This window comes from Lygodium microphyllum, chromosome 27 (genome assembly GCF_053477565.2).
Source record: "Lygodium microphyllum isolate KBCC chromosome 27, Lygodium_microphyllum_v1.1.10, whole genome shotgun sequence".
NCBI lineage: Eukaryota > Viridiplantae > Streptophyta > Polypodiopsida > Schizaeales > Lygodiaceae > Lygodium > Lygodium microphyllum.
Genome location: NC_141161.1, coordinates 128,186,695 through 128,201,980, shown reverse-complemented (window position 1 = coordinate 128,201,980; position 15,286 = coordinate 128,186,695). Strand labels below are relative to the sequence as shown.

The window sequence follows — 15,286 nt, the reverse complement described above, 5'->3', positions numbered from 1 at the left end:
TCATGTGGGGGGAGTGTATGTAGTTGTGGCCATTGTGTTCATGTTTTCCTCACGATTCTTCTCCCTTTCTTTCCCTTTCTTCTTGACCTCTTCTTTCTCTCTCCTTCTTTCCTCTTCTTGTTCTTTAAGTTGGCCACAATTGTGATATTGAATTTGTTCTTATCTTTCCTACCCTTTCTTGTATTATCTCCATTGATGTCTTTTATTGGTGCGCAAATTGGATACTGTATGCATGCGTAGTGAACACCGGAAGGTCCCCAAGAACAAAGAACTCTACAAAAGCTGATAAAGCAAGAAAAGAGGTTTGCACGACATGAGACGAAAAGACAAATTGGGTACAATCTCCCTCCATACATTTGTGTGAGCGCTTCACAAGGCATGTATTTATAAATTTATTAATAACCAAGCTCAAAAATAGCCCAATTTACAATTAGCATGCTTTGGCTTTTGTGTTTGCTTTTGCCCAAATAAAGAATAAAGTGTTTGGGCATCCAAAAAGTTGGGCGGTGCCCAAATATAATGTCCAATGATGAAATATTTAAACTGAGCACCTATGCATATACAAAATAATAAATGTTTGTCAAACACTTTAATAAATAAGCGTGCCTAAATAAATATTGATACCACACCTTTAATTATAAGGTGCACGCCCATCAAAATAATACTTCTTCTAGGTAATTTGAATACACGCCATCGCCCAGTGCTTCCCAATGCCACCGCTGCGTGCTCTACACATCAATTGAAGCATTCACAATTGTTAGAAAATAATAAGAAAAAATCCACAAAAGTGAATACCTAGCAATCTTCAGTTATAAAATAAATGAATAGGTTGGAACTCTGTCCTAACCTTAATTTAATAAAATTGCACTCTAAACTCATAAAGGTTCATTACTTTAAATATGTATTTTGTGGAATTACCCGCTGTGGAATCACCCATGTGTATATTAAATTAACATGACACTCGAAAAGGATAGGCGTCCCCATTAACTTCTCACACAAGGAATCCACCTTGTGTATGAGCCCCGACAAATACATATAGTTTTATAGAATCCACCGAAAAACCTCATAGAATCCACAGTGGAATATGCCTCTAGTTTTATGGAATCCACCGAAAAACCTCACGGAATCCACCATGGAGTATGCCTCCTGGCATCATACCCCTGGGGTGGGATAGTAATTGTCCTCAATTGCTATGAGCTCAATGTGGAGTGAGTAGTGAGAGGTAAGCACTTAGGTCGCGAGCGTGCATCCATTAGGCCTCTTCAACATGATGATTTTTAAACTTAACCAAATATCTAGAATATCTACGATTAGTTCTAGTAGTCATAAAGTCAGTGTCTAGAATAGTTTCATATTCAAGTATTTCAGTTTCTTCTTCTAACAAAGGCGGGTTTTCATAGACAGGATGGACATGTAATTGGCCTCTAAAAGGTCATAACAAACTGATATGAAAAGTGTTATAGATTTTCCAAAGTTGGGGTAGTTCTAATTTAATTGCATTGTCATTGATCATGTGAATTATTTTGAAAGGTCCATAAAATCTAGGGGGACTAACTTAACAACAGGGTATTTCTCAACACTTTGCAATCTTCTCTTTTCAATGCATAACCAAGCATAATCATCAACATTGAAACTCGTGGCTTTTCTTTTCTTATTAGCTTGATTCGTGTATGATTGCTGGGCTTTCACAATCATGTCTTTAACTTCAGTAAAAATAGTAGCATGTGTATTGGCAATATCATCAGCAACTTTAACTTTGTTTGACAATAATGTGACAAGTGTAGGCAATCTATGTCCATAAATGATTTCAAAAGGTGTTTTATGTGTAGTTGTGTGTGGTATATTATTGTGTACAAATTGAAGTAGATGCAAGTGTGTATCCCATGTTTGTGATTTTGAGATTGTGTATGCACACAAAAGATCTAGAATTGTATTGTTAGTAGCTTCTGTTTGCCCATTGGTTTCAGGATGAAATGCAGATGAGAAATCAATCTTAGTACCTAAATTAGCAAACATAGTCCAAAAATTGTTACAGAATCTAGAATCACGATAAGAAATAATAACTTTTGGCAAACCATGGTTAGTGAAAACAGTATTCAAAAACAATTGTGCAGCTTGAGATGCAGTTAATGTTTTCTTGCATGGTAAGAAATATGCTTGTTTGCTAAATCGATCTACTATAGTCCAAATCATATCATGATTAGCTTGTGTGTTAGGCAAACCAATATAAAATCCATTGAAATATGTTCCTATGGACGTTCAGGAATTGGTAAAGGCATTAACAAACCATATTGCTTACCATGGTGCCACTTGACTCTTTGACAAATTAAATACTCAGAAACAAAGTTAGAAACATCAAATTCCATTTGTGGCCAGTAAAAATCTTCAACCAATGTTCTTAAAGTGAAAATAATACCTCTATGGCCTTGATATGGGACACAATGAATTTCATGCAACACAAATTATCTAAATGGAACAGTGACACACAATCTTTTCTCATAAAACATAAATCCATCAGAATAAGACAAAGAATCAATTGGAATCCAGTTATTAGCAATCAATTTATTCCAAATAGCTTAAAAACTGGGGTCATGGTTATAGGTATCCTTCATAGGAATAAGGGAATCAAAAGATAAAATAGAAATATTATGGATACTTGGTCTTCTACTCAATGCATCGGCAACAACATTCTCTCTTCCGGGTTGATATTGGATAAGTGGATGAAAACTTTGAATGAAAACAACCCATTTAATATGACGGTCAAAGATTTGTGGCTGACTAAGAAGATGTTTGATACTTTGTTGGTCAGTTTTGATCATAAATTCGGATCTCATTAAATAGTATTTCCATTGACATAAGGCTTGAACTATAACTAACAATTCTTTATCGTAGGTGAAATACTTCAATTCAGAGGATTTAAGTTTGCAACTAGAATAGGCTATGGGACGTGAATCTTGCATAATGACAGCTCCTATTCCTAATCTGCTAGCATCAGTGACTGCTAGAAAGAATGGTCGTGGGTAATTGTAAAACAGGTGCATGTGTTAGAGCATGTTTTAATAAATCAAAAGACTTTTGATGATTGTCAGACCAATGATACACAACACCTTTCTTTAACAATTTTGTCAAAGGCAATGCAAATAATGAAAAATTTCTTACAAATTTTCGATAAAAGCTAGCAAGACCTAAGAAAGAACATAACTCACGCACATTTTTAGGGATTGGCCAATTCAAAATTGCCTCTATCTTTTTAGGATCTACATGAATACCATCAAAAGAAATAATGATCTAAGTATTCAATTTGGGTTTGGAAAAATTCACTCTTGTTAGGGTTAGCATATAATTGATTCTCTTTCAATAATTTGAAAACCAAAGGTAGATATTCACAGTGTTCGTTCTCATTCTTACTGAAAATCAATATATCATCAAAGAAAACAATTACATAATTTTGATACTTCAAAAATATACGATTCATCATACGACTGAATGTAGCTTGTGCATTAGTCAAACCGAAAGGCATAACAAGGAATTCAGAATGAACAAATTGAGTTCTAAATGCAGTCTTGAAAATGTCAGGTGTATCTAATTGTACTTGATTATATCCAGATTTGAGATCTATCTTGCTAAAAATAGTGACTCCTTGTAGTTTATCCATGAGGTCGTCTACCCTAGGGATTTGATATCTATTCTTAACAGTGATCTTTTTTAGGGCACGATAGTCAATGTACATTCTATAAGTATTATTTTTCTTCTTAACTAATAGGACATGTGCACCAAAAATAGAACTACTGGGCCTAATGAGTCCTTGGGTCAACAGTTCTTCAACTTGTGCTTGTATTTCTTTCTATTCAATCTGATTATGTCTATAAGGTGCTTTACATGGTGGTTGAGAACCTGGGATTAAGTCTATTTTATGATCTTCAGGATAGTTAGGTGGTAAACCAGGGGATAAATCAGCAGCAAAACAATCTTTAAATTGTGAAAGAAATTGTACATGCCTAGGATGCATCTGATTTTCCTTAGCTTCAATTTCATTCATCTATACTAAGTATGATTTGCTACCTTTTCTCAATGCAAGTTTAGCCTGTGTGTGACTAAGCAATGGAAAATTATCAAAGGTGTGTGTTTCATGTAATGTAATTTGTCTTCCGTTAGAATAAATTTTCATGGAATGTGTAAAATAATCTATATCGGGATTATATTTGTGACGCCAAGGCATTCCTAAAATAATATCACTGCCTTACAAAGGCACAACCAAGAAATTTATGCGCTCAACATAATCACCAATTTTAATTTCTAAATCATGAACTTATTGTGCACCATTGTATCTAGTGCCTAAGAATACAGGCTTTATGCGATAATGAGTTGGAACAATAGGTAAATTCAATTATTTTACCAACTTTACAAAAATAAAATCATGCGTACTTCCATCATCATGCAAAATAATATTTTCTTGACCATGCACAAGATATTTCATTATTAATATTGAATGAGGATTTGATATTACCTGGTAAATTATATGAAGCATCGCCAATATCATCATCTTCTTCAGTGAAGGCTGGTATATCTTCATGGTCTTCATCTTCAGTCGCTCCCAAGTAATTAATTTGAATAGCTTGCTTCTTGGATTGACAGTTACTGCTAAGTGTCTAGGTTGTTGACACTTACAACAAACTATAGACTTTGCTTTGGAAACATTATTGGTAAGGGCTGGAAATTTGGGATTTGGCTGGAGAGATGGCTTAGGGTTTGAATTTTTTGTTTGATGGTAAAGGAGGGGGTCGAGTCCAGGGTTTATGGAAAGAATAAGAAACAAAGCGATTTTGATTGAATCTTCGAAAGTTAGAATTGAATTGCTTTGTACCAAAGTTACCGTTAGTTGGAAATTGTTGCGGCCGCTTTTCTCGTCCATGAATTTTATCTTCGACATCATGTGCTAGAGAAATCGCATTCTCCAAAGTCTTTGGCTTGAACATGTTCACTTCCGTGCATAGAAGTGACTAAGCAAACCAGTCATATACTTGCACTTGTGGATTGCCTCAGAAACATCTTCAAGTATTTGAAGTTGTAGTAAGACACTCCAGAAATGCTCAATGTATTGCGGTATGGATTCACGATCTCTTTGTTGTAGTAGATCCCACAGTTGGAATTAAGGTGGAAGAAAATTTTGCAAAAAATTTCTTTTGAAAGGCCTCCCAAGTAGTGGGACAATCAATACTCTTGCGGACAACAATCCACCATAATGATGCTCTATCTACTAAATGGTTAGTGACACATTTAAGTTTATCTTTTTCAACATATTGCTCTTCATGGAAATAATCATCAAACTGACTGATGAAAGCAAGAACAATTTTTCCATCATGTTGCCCATTAAAAGTATGGAATTTGAAATTTCTTTTACTTATATTGGCTTCTTTCCTGAGAGACTGTGCATCGAGTGTCACATCAATTGTATGTCGAATAACATCTTTAGGTTGCACTCCATCTTGATCGACACTGGATCATTGAAGTGTAGCCAGTTGTGCTTGCAAATTTTGACGTGCTCTTCCTTTTTCTTGAAGTTGCATCATAATTAGGTCCAATTTTTTCTCCAAAGTCAACTCTAGCAAATCATCTTCAATCATAAAATATTCCATGTTTTGATCGGACATTCTGCAAAATCTCAAACAACCTCACACACTCGAAATCTCGTTATTAGGAGGATGAGTGTAGCTCAAATTTGGGTTTACAAGACTTGATTTTTTTTAAAAAATAGCTTTTTTCGATCTTGCTTCTTTCGCAGGTACGACAATTGATGACGGCCTTCAAGCGATAAATAGACTACGTGTGACAGTCTACTTGTTGGAAATCAGCTCTGTCAAAGTGCAAGTGTGAACAGAGGCTTGTTGGAGTTGTGAAACGGGTTCGGGATTGATTCGGTGCGAACTCCCACTATGGAAGAGATTGAAGATTGGAATCTTTAAGATTTAATAAGCTTTATAACCTTAAGCTTTATGAAAGCTTAATGATTTTTAACTAATCGACCAGGACAATAGCATGTCTTGGATGACGTCGAAGACTGTGAGTACATCCTTCCACCGTTGACGTTGAAATTTAAAGAGCTTAAGTCCTTCTTAAGCTTTTTAAAGCTTATAACCTCCAAACTAATTGAAATTTCTTCTCTGTTTTCTACGAGAACAAACGACTTGATAAAGAAGCTTGAGAACTGGTCCTCCACCTTTTGGGAGAGGTCCTTCGCAATCTGATAGCATAGTAAGTGGTTCTTCACCACCAGGAACACGCTGGTATTGATAGTTCATCGCGAGATTGTCTGTAGAGCCTATTTGTTCCAAGAGCTTCGCCTTCGCACAAGATGGTAAGTGATTGGAAGCCCTTGATCTCAGCTTCACTTTGATACCATTGGTGCATAAATTGGATGCTATATGCACGCGTAGTGAACATTGGAAGGTCCCCAAGAACAAAGAACTCTACAAAAGCTAATAAAGCAAGAAGAGAGGTTTGCATGACATGAGACAAAAAGAAAAATTGGGTACAATCTCCCCCATGCATTTGTGAGCTCTTCACAAGGCATGTATTTATAAATTTATTAATCTCCAAGCTAAAAAATAGCCCAATTTACAACTAGCATGCTTTGGCTTTTGTGTTTGCTTTTGCCCAAATAAAGAATAAAGTGTTTGGATGTCCAAAAAGTCAAGCTTCCAATAATGAAATATTTAAACTAAGCGTATATGAGCATACAAAATAATAAATGTTTGTCAAGGGCTTTAATAAATAAGCGTGCCTAAATAAATATTGATACCACGCCTTTAATGATAAGGTGCGCGCCCATCAAAATTATAATTCTTCTAGGTAATTTGAATACACACCATCGCCTGGTGCTTCCCAACGCCACCGTTGCATGCTCTACACATCAACTGAAGCATTCACAATTGTGAGAAAATAATAAGATAAAACCCACAAAAGTGAATACCTAGCAGTCTTCAGCTACAAAATAAATAAATAGGTTGAAACTCTGTCCTAACCTTAATTTAATACGATTGCACTCTAAACTCATAAATGTCCATTAATTTAAATATGTATTTTGCAAAATCACCCAAGTGCACATTAAATTAACATGACGCTCGAAAGGACAGGCGTCCCCGTTAACTTCTCGCACAAGGAATCCACCTTGTGTACGAGCCCCAACAAATACATATAGTTTTACGGAATCTACTGAAAAACCTCACGAAATTCACTGTGGAATATGCCTCTAGTTTTACGAAATCCACCGAAAAACCTCACGGAATCCATTGTGGAGTATGCTTATCTTGGCATCATTTATGGACATGCAAGTGTACTATGTTTTTATGGAGAGAGATTCAAATGTGATTGAATAAGGCTAGTTTACATGCTAGATTGAGTGGGAAACAACATGATGCCTATTGGTTCTTATGAATTTTGATAGGTTATTAGTATTGGGATGTTTGAGACTGCAATAATTTACAATGAGTGAACAAATATGAATAATTCGGCCTAGCACACTATACATGCTTGGGAATCATCTATTGGTCCCTTCATTGGATTAGAATGGGGAGGTTGAGTGGGAGATGCAAGTGTTGACCCCTTCACCCTAGTCTAAGAGCCTTGCCATAGGTAGGAAGATTGACCTATGCATCAGTTGGTAAGATAGGTGGGGAGACATGGTCACATGCAAGTCCACAAAATGAGTGGACCTCGATGGTGAAGGAGATGAGAGGAGAAAAATGATTGTGGAGGATAGATGAGGTGAGAGAAAAATCGAGGTGGACCTATATCTTACAACTACGTTTGATTTTCCATCCATTGTTAATGAGGTTCCCTCATTTTTTAAGGGTATGTCGTGGACTTACAACCTTCTTTTCTCGGGTCTAAGTGGATGACATTGGAAACATGTAGCTTAGTGCCTATTGTGGTAACTTGTGTAGGGCAATTGATCTTCATGTGTCTCAACTCTAAGACCCACAACACATGCTGGTTGATTAGACTTGTGCTCATTGTCATGATCTAGATAGTTGATGTGTGGATGGTTCATAGTAAAGAGTCACAACTTTGACTTCATGTTTTGGGTGATTAGAGATTGAGTGGTCACATTACTCAATTTTTGAGACTACTCCATTCACTTGTGCAAGTCCCATCGAGTTGGAGCTCTGCAACTGGCAGGTCTCTCGTTGTCGGTGTTTGTCAACAATCCTAAAATTTGTCATTCTCAAAACTGGTGATCCTTGTGACCATGAACTTGTTTGTATCCATACTATGGGCAAGTTGTCAATAGGGTATGGGGGACCCATAGATTGTCGGGGCCCAAAAGAATGCCAATCTAAAGGAGCATTCGAGGGCCAAAATCATGGCAGCAGAGTATGCCTTTGTGGTTAGTGCGATAATGTTGGATCCCTTCGATTGGTTGATGTGAGATCCTACCAATCTTCTGGCTTCCTTGTATTTTTTGCAATGCTCCTTGCTATCACATTAATAGAAGGCTTTTTTTTGCATGTCACATTTCTTGTTTTTGCTTCAATAGCTTGTGTGAGTGCATCAAAAGTTGAGTTTTTGTTTCCCACCCCCCGCGATTGAAGAGGTCTATCTACTTTCATTGAGCACAAAAGACATGCATCTTAGCTTCCATGTTGGAAGGGTGCTCCACCTCTTAGTAGTAGGTGGCAATCTGTTGGCCCCTTTACCCTAGCCTTTGAGCAAGTCAATTGACTTGCAAATGGTGAGCTTGTGAGTTGTAGGGTGTGAATGGTCCCTTTGCAAGTGGGATACTCACATGGAGAAGTAAGGTCCCTTTGCAAGTGGGATAGTCACATGGAGAAGTAAAGTCCCTTAGCAACTAGGTAGGTTAGTGAGTGGGAGTCATATTGAATGTTAGGACATTTACTTCGAGTGAGAAAAGGGTGGGGCACTGGGGGCGGGGGCAAGGGCATGGGGGATCATGAAGCGAAGGCACATGGGCTTTAGCTTTGGTATTTTTCTTGTTTTCTCGGAGGCCCGAAGGGTATCTAAACATTGGGCCGGGGGGGGGGGTGTGACGTTTTCCCTCCCTTTTTGGAATACGCTTTGAATGACGGGCATGCATACGTGCGTGCATGCATGCATGTATGCATGGGGATGGATGGATGGATGGGTCGATGGGAGGGGGTCGGTGTCGAGGCTCGCGGCATAAATTCGAATTCGGCGATGATTATGACGATGATGATGATGATGATGAACGAAGAAGAAAAAGAAGAGACTCTCTCTCTCTCTCTCTCTCTCTCTCTCTCTCTCTCTCTGCCCCCCCACCCCGAAGGGGCAAAGCTTGTGCCGTGTGGCGCCAAAAAGGCCTTGCTTCTTACGACCAAGCTTCAAATCTCTCAAACGGCCCTCCTTCCCTCCCTCGCCCTCCCCGCTTTTCTGCGTACCTTCCCTCCATCGTTGCTGCTTCCTCTTCTTCTCCTTCTTCTCAATTCCGACAACACCCCTCCCCCCCCCCCCATGCCACCCTCCCCCTCCACTCCTGCCGGCTCCCGTGAGCCTGCCAAATGCGATGCCCTCGCTGCCGTCCGTGGTAGCCTCATGCACCTCTCCCAAGAGGCAGATGGCAAGCTCCGATGGCTTCCTCCGTCGTCGTCTTCCACCTCCTCCTCTCAAAGCTCCTTGCGAACTGGATCGGGCATTAAAGGTGATAAACTTATATGGATACGCCGTTTGCATAGCTGCTCGGAGCTTCCATTGAGGAGGAAAAAAACTGTCAAGCTCACAAGTTTTGATGTTTTGCTTGCAGGCGCGGTGTCTCGGCCGTTCTGCGCAGAAATTTCGAGCTCGATAATGGTAGGCTATGAAGCAATTTCGAAGCGTACTTTGAGAGTCGGCCATATTATGGCGTCCATCGATGCTAACACGTCTTTCCTTCTTTTTCCTTCGTCCTGGCCTAAGCAGATAAACTCCCTTTACAATCAAGAAGAGCATGAAAGCTCCTCCATGGACAAAAGCTTCAGAACTAGCGGAGCGGATCCCTGCGTGTCTAGCCAAGGCCCGGCTAGTCCCGAAATCATGCCTCCTTGCCGTAACCGGACAGATTCTGATAGCTCATCGGCCATTTACAGCGCCGTGGAAGCGATTGAAGACAATCTGAGCGGGCATGAAGCCTTATGCATGCCATCGACGGATAGTTTCTCAGTATCCTATCAACAAGGCATTTCTGCAACTGCAACTGAAATCCAAAGCCAAAGCAAACTCCTTTCCCTAGTGCGTTCTGCGCCAGCACAAGGCCTGTCGCCATACCTAAGCTCGAAGCTAAAGCCGGGAAGGCATGTCCTTGGACAGAGAAAGCACCGGGTTTATATCCGGCCGGGACAACTCCGGCACTGGGCCGCTGTGGCAAGTTCTCCTGCACTGGCTTCAAACTTAGGGAGTCTATCTTCTAATGGGAAGAAAGCTTGCAGATCCTTGCTTTTCCATTGAAGGCCAATTTTTTTTGCTATGTCCATCTCCACACGGGGGAGGCTCAGTGTATGGCCGGCGTTCACCATTGTTTGCTTGTAAGTCCCCATACAATACCAAATCTCACCAGTGCTCTTTAATGGTGAATGTTATTATTTTCATCAATGCCCTTGTCCAAATTTATTTGTCCGAGTTTTCGTTTAATTAATTAAGGTTTACACAGTGCTGTAAATAAAGTTTGATTAGTTGGCTTTCTGCTGCATGGCCGCTTCTCAAAATTCCATTTTGCTCTGCACACTAGAACGCAGGGTTTGGAGGACAGCCATTACATGCTCTTACCTTCAAAAATTCAAAGATACTTCCCCCAATATCGTAATTGATTACGGCGAACCTGATTTTCCAAACGGATAAGTGCACTTACTTGAAGTAGTTCAGTCAGGCTTTGTGGAGAAATCCTCCGATCCCATGGAAACATTTTGATGTTACCGCTCATAGGAAGCAGTTGTTGCTGCACAGACAGGAAGCGGTTGTTACAGCACACATAGCCTGCGGGAATGTGAAGGGTGTCGGAAAAAATAACTGGCAAAGTAGGAAGAGTTTTTCCATTTTAGAGGGCCAAAAGTTTGGCTGTTGGCCATCTGAAACAATCCGCTTCCTGTATCATCGTTCTCGAGTATTGGTGCAGGCTATGTTTCCAATCATATTTTAGTCAATCATAGAGATATGTAGTACAAATTTCGCTCAATCCATCAAAGCTTGCTAGCACTTCATTTGGGTGAGCTAAAGGATAGGCTATGAATGCTCTACTTCCATGAAGTGATAGGAAGGGCTAAAGGATGGTCTGAATGCTAGATAAGAGGGCCTTTGCACAATGTACAATCATTACTCTATTAGAAATCATCTAGACAATGAATTGAAGAAACGTCCTTAACTTGGAGTTTTCCCCAAAATGTGTTAATACGCTAAGGAATTTTGTTTAGTGATAGTAGGGAAAGTGTTTTTTGCTCTTGGTACCATTTACCTCATTTTACAAAGACAAAGATGAAGCAGGGGGGCAAAAGAGGACATCAGGAATTATGTTACTTACATGCGGAGTCTCTATAAGCCATTCCAAAACTTGAGAGACCCCTCATTTATAACTCCTTTATCCCCCAAAAGAGTAGTTTGCATCTTCACGAACCTTTGCATTTTCACAAACCTAATTAATCTAGCATGTTGCAATCACTCACTTTGGCCTAAACTTGTCTTAGCTTCCTTTCAATGCCAAAAGAGTGGGACATTGTTTCGTTGTGCATCATACATACATGAATTTGTAATATAACTACTTGAACTTGGCCATTAGGACTTTGGTAGGGATTTTCTTAGCTCCTACTACCCAAAGCATCATAATTAGTGCATGGTTAGGTGTTGCTTTCCAAGCCTCGATCAACCTTCTCCACGTATGCACACTAGTGATGGTAGGATGCCTTCTAGTTCTAGGTCTCTTATGGGCCAAAGCATGTGCCCCTCGTCCTTATCTAAGTCACTTCTCATTTTGAATGTGGGCTTTTGCTTGGAGTTCATCACCATTTGCCATTGCTCTTGATCTTTTAGTTAGACCAAGAAGAGGAGTGTTTGATTGTAGCTCAATCATTTTACTATTCTTAAGGTTTTTTATTTATTGTAGTAGTTGATACATGATTAGTGTTGAGTTGCATTTTTGGTTTTGAAAATAAGACCCTAAAATCTTCCTCCTTTTCTTTTTTAAAGCTAGCAAAATTCTTTTTACTTCGAGGGTGTGACTATCTTCTTAAAGGACATTGCCTTCTTGCACGAGCTTGTGATGTAGCCTCGGTGCTATCAAAATGTATTGCCATTTGGCTCCCTTTCACTATACTTGTGGTTGTGATAAAACATGCATCATATTGCTTGCTTGTGTAAATTGCATGTGTATATTTGGTCAAAAGCCAATATGCACTCACATATATGGCATCAAAATAGTGAAGCCCCCCTTTTCCTCACTAAATTATGGCCATCAAATGTTGACAAGTGATTATTTGTAAAGCCTATAAGATATATATTTCATACTAGCTCTATTTATTGTACCTTTATCATGCATCTTGTATATATGCCATGATGCATGTAATCTTTGAAGTGGGATGAATGACCTCTCACTTATACATGGTAGCCCATGTACATGACATGCCTATGACTTGTAACATGTAGCCCATATATTAACCAATTCAATTGAACCTATTGGTTTATTGGATATATTTCAAATCTAGTACAATGCCATATAGACTCCTTTTGTATATATGTATATAAGAAGATATATTCAGGCACCTTACATAATCTTTGCCCTTGTAACCTACGTATAGGCGTGCCCTAATTGGAATCGATAATACAAGTGGGCATGGATAACAACTCAAGGCAAATCATTGACACTTGCAAAACACATCAATACTTTTAGTTATTACCTAGTGTTTTTATACAAATGTAGGTAATAGACTTGCCTTTGCTCCTATTATGGTGTGCTCTATTTGATTTGTGGTTGTAAATTGCTTATTATGTTTACTTTTTTTTGTTTGTGCAAAATGGCTCCTTTTTCTACATTACGAATTATTGTGATCTTAAAATGATGATTAAGTTGGCTAGTTTCTTTCAATTTCATTCTACAATTTGGAGTTCATTAATTGTGGCATAAGCATGAATAATCAATTGTTTGGAAACTAATAATAGGCTTGGTAAATTGTTTGAATCACTTTTTACTTACACACAACACTCCAGTTAGGGCACACCTATACATAGGTTACACTATAGCAATCTATACAATGCAAAGTCTACCAAGTTGCTCTATTCCCTCCTTAAAAATATTTGAGCATGTGAAGATAGTATGGTCTTTTTGCACCTTGCAATTTGCATAGCGTGTAGTAGTTTGCCATGCTACTCATTCCCCTCCTTTTCAAAGGGAGCTTGTGAAGTTAGTATGGTGCTTTGCTTTAGAATGTGTCTCTTGAGACTTGGGGAATCCTTCCAGCCTTGGGCTACTTATTGTGGGCAACATAATGAGACTTGGGGAATCCTTCCACCCTTGGCTACTTATTGTAACACAACAAGTCTACTTTAGAATGTCTCTTGAGACTTGGGAATCCAAGAATCCTTGGCTACTTTACTGCCTACAACACAATGAGTCTATGATTCTAAATCTTATTGGCTCCTTTATATGCACTAGCTTGGAGCTTGCTTGATGTACACACTTTCTTACAAAAAGCTTGCACATTAAGTTCAATGATTGGAAGTAGATATGTGTAACATCAATTCAATAAGAGTAAGGCAAATAATTGGATACGGTGAAGGGAATGGCAGTTAGGTTGTGGCATTAACACTTGTGATATAGGTTTGCATGCATTAGTGCTTACTAATCTTCTTATTGGGCAAATCATAGGTAACATGTACAACCTCTTCATATTTTTTAATATACCATGTCCTTCCAAATGATATTGCTATGTATTCTTTGGAAAGCATAAGCCCCCATTTCTTGGGCTCTCATGTATACATGATGTGATTGGTAGCTTTTTACAATATAATAGTTTTTTTGTTGTAATGACCATTATATTATAGAGAAAGTAATTACATGCACCATCAATGTGATGTTGCATGGAATCAAGCCATAAATCCAATGCTTGGATTTTAAGACACTTAAGATGGCTCAACTTTCAAAGCATTCAGGGCATTGTCTTGTTTAACCTTACCTTGAGAGCCAAAGAAGTTGATGTTCCCATAGTACTAGATGAACTTAATAGTTATTGCAGTAAGAATGGAAATCAACTTCCATGAGCTCTCATCTAGTGAGGCCCAGTCAACCAAAAAGTAGTTGACATGCTAAAATTATCAAACAAGTTGGCTTTCCCAAGCCACCATTTGCAATATAATAGTTGCAATATAATTGTGCAACGTCCCTCTCTGTCTCTCTATCTTTGTCTTTGTCTTTGTCTCTCTCTCTCTAACAAACTTGCTATATTGAAAGAACCAAAAAGATATTTTGATTTCAAACTTTATTATTCTAAAGTTGAATTATAAAGGGATTAGAATTGTTTCAAAGTTGCTAATATTGACCATTATAACACCCTTCCTTGGTTTTCACATAATGGCATTATCTTCATGGTTAAACATTGAGAGCTCCAATTGAGTATCATGGATGAAAACACCATTAAAATCCAACTATGAACTTATGATAGAAGCATGTTATTGAAATGTTAAATTGCAAAGGGAATTCAAAACAATGGATGGATAATAACTTAGAGCATTGAAACCACTCCCATTGAAAGAGGGAGAAGCATTGAGTTTGCGTAATCGTGTTGTCAAGGGTTCATCATATGGATGGTGACATTGTTTGTAGTAGGCTTGGTAGAATTAGAGCAATGTTGATGTGTGTAATCTTGCTGCATGTTTGAGGCATACTCAAGATTGTTTGTGTATATTTGTCTCTTTTTGTATCTTTGGGTCATGTTGATCACATGGATAGTGGCATTGTTTGTAGTAGGCCTAGCAAAATTAGAACAATGTCGATCTGTATAACCTTGTTGCATGTTTGAGACTTACTCAAAATTGTCTATATGGATGGTTGTCTCTTTTTTGTATCTTTGGGCCATTTTAGTTTTAAGATTACAACAGTTAAGAACAAAGTCTTGATTTTAAAAAGGAAGGCTTAATCTCACAAGAAGGATTAAAATTTTCTAATATAGTATAACAAAAGATGTTCAAAACCTACCAAAACACCTACAAGTCATCAATGTTGAAGGGTTTATATTAGCTTTGAAAAACATTATTTGTGAGCTTTGCACAATGTACCCTTATGGGCATGAGAATG

At 38.4% G+C, this 15,286-nt stretch overlaps 1 protein-coding gene across 2 annotated transcripts; it reads left to right on the top strand.

Annotated features, from left to right (window-relative positions):
• Positions 1-9,351: 9,351 nt before the first annotated feature.
• Positions 9,352-11,205, top strand: LOC148012822 (uncharacterized). 2 transcript variants are annotated; one of them, XR_015689072.1, is made up of 4 exons: positions 9,352-9,676; positions 9,779-9,825; positions 9,934-10,535; positions 10,739-11,205. XR_015689072.1 is itself a non-coding variant. In XM_087669276.1 (3 exons), exons 1-3 carry the CDS (start codon positions 9,490-9,492, stop codon positions 10,456-10,458), a joined length of 759 nt encoding a protein of 252 aa, XP_087525402.1. In that variant the 5' UTR covers positions 9,353-9,489; the 3' UTR covers positions 10,459-10,617. The 2 variants fall into 2 exon arrangements, 1 of the variants encoding a protein (XP_087525402.1); XM_087669276.1 differs by lacking the exon at positions 10,739-11,205 and having other exon boundaries at positions 9,353-9,676; positions 9,934-10,617.
• Positions 11,206-15,286: the final 4,081 nt, after the last annotated feature.

Excerpts from the sequence above, each read along its gene's own strand:
- LOC148012822 (XM_087669276.1), top strand. The coding sequence starts at position 9,490 with ATGCCACCCTCCCCCTCCACTCCTGCCGGCTCCCGTGAGCCTGCCAAA. Across the intron at positions 9,677-9,778 it reads AACTGGATCGGGCATTAAAG|GCGCGGTGTCTCGGCCGTTC; the intron begins GTGATAAACTTA and ends TTTTGCTTGCAG. Across the intron at positions 9,826-9,933 it reads AAATTTCGAGCTCGATAATG|ATAAACTCCCTTTACAATCA; the intron begins GTAGGCTATGAA and ends TGGCCTAAGCAG.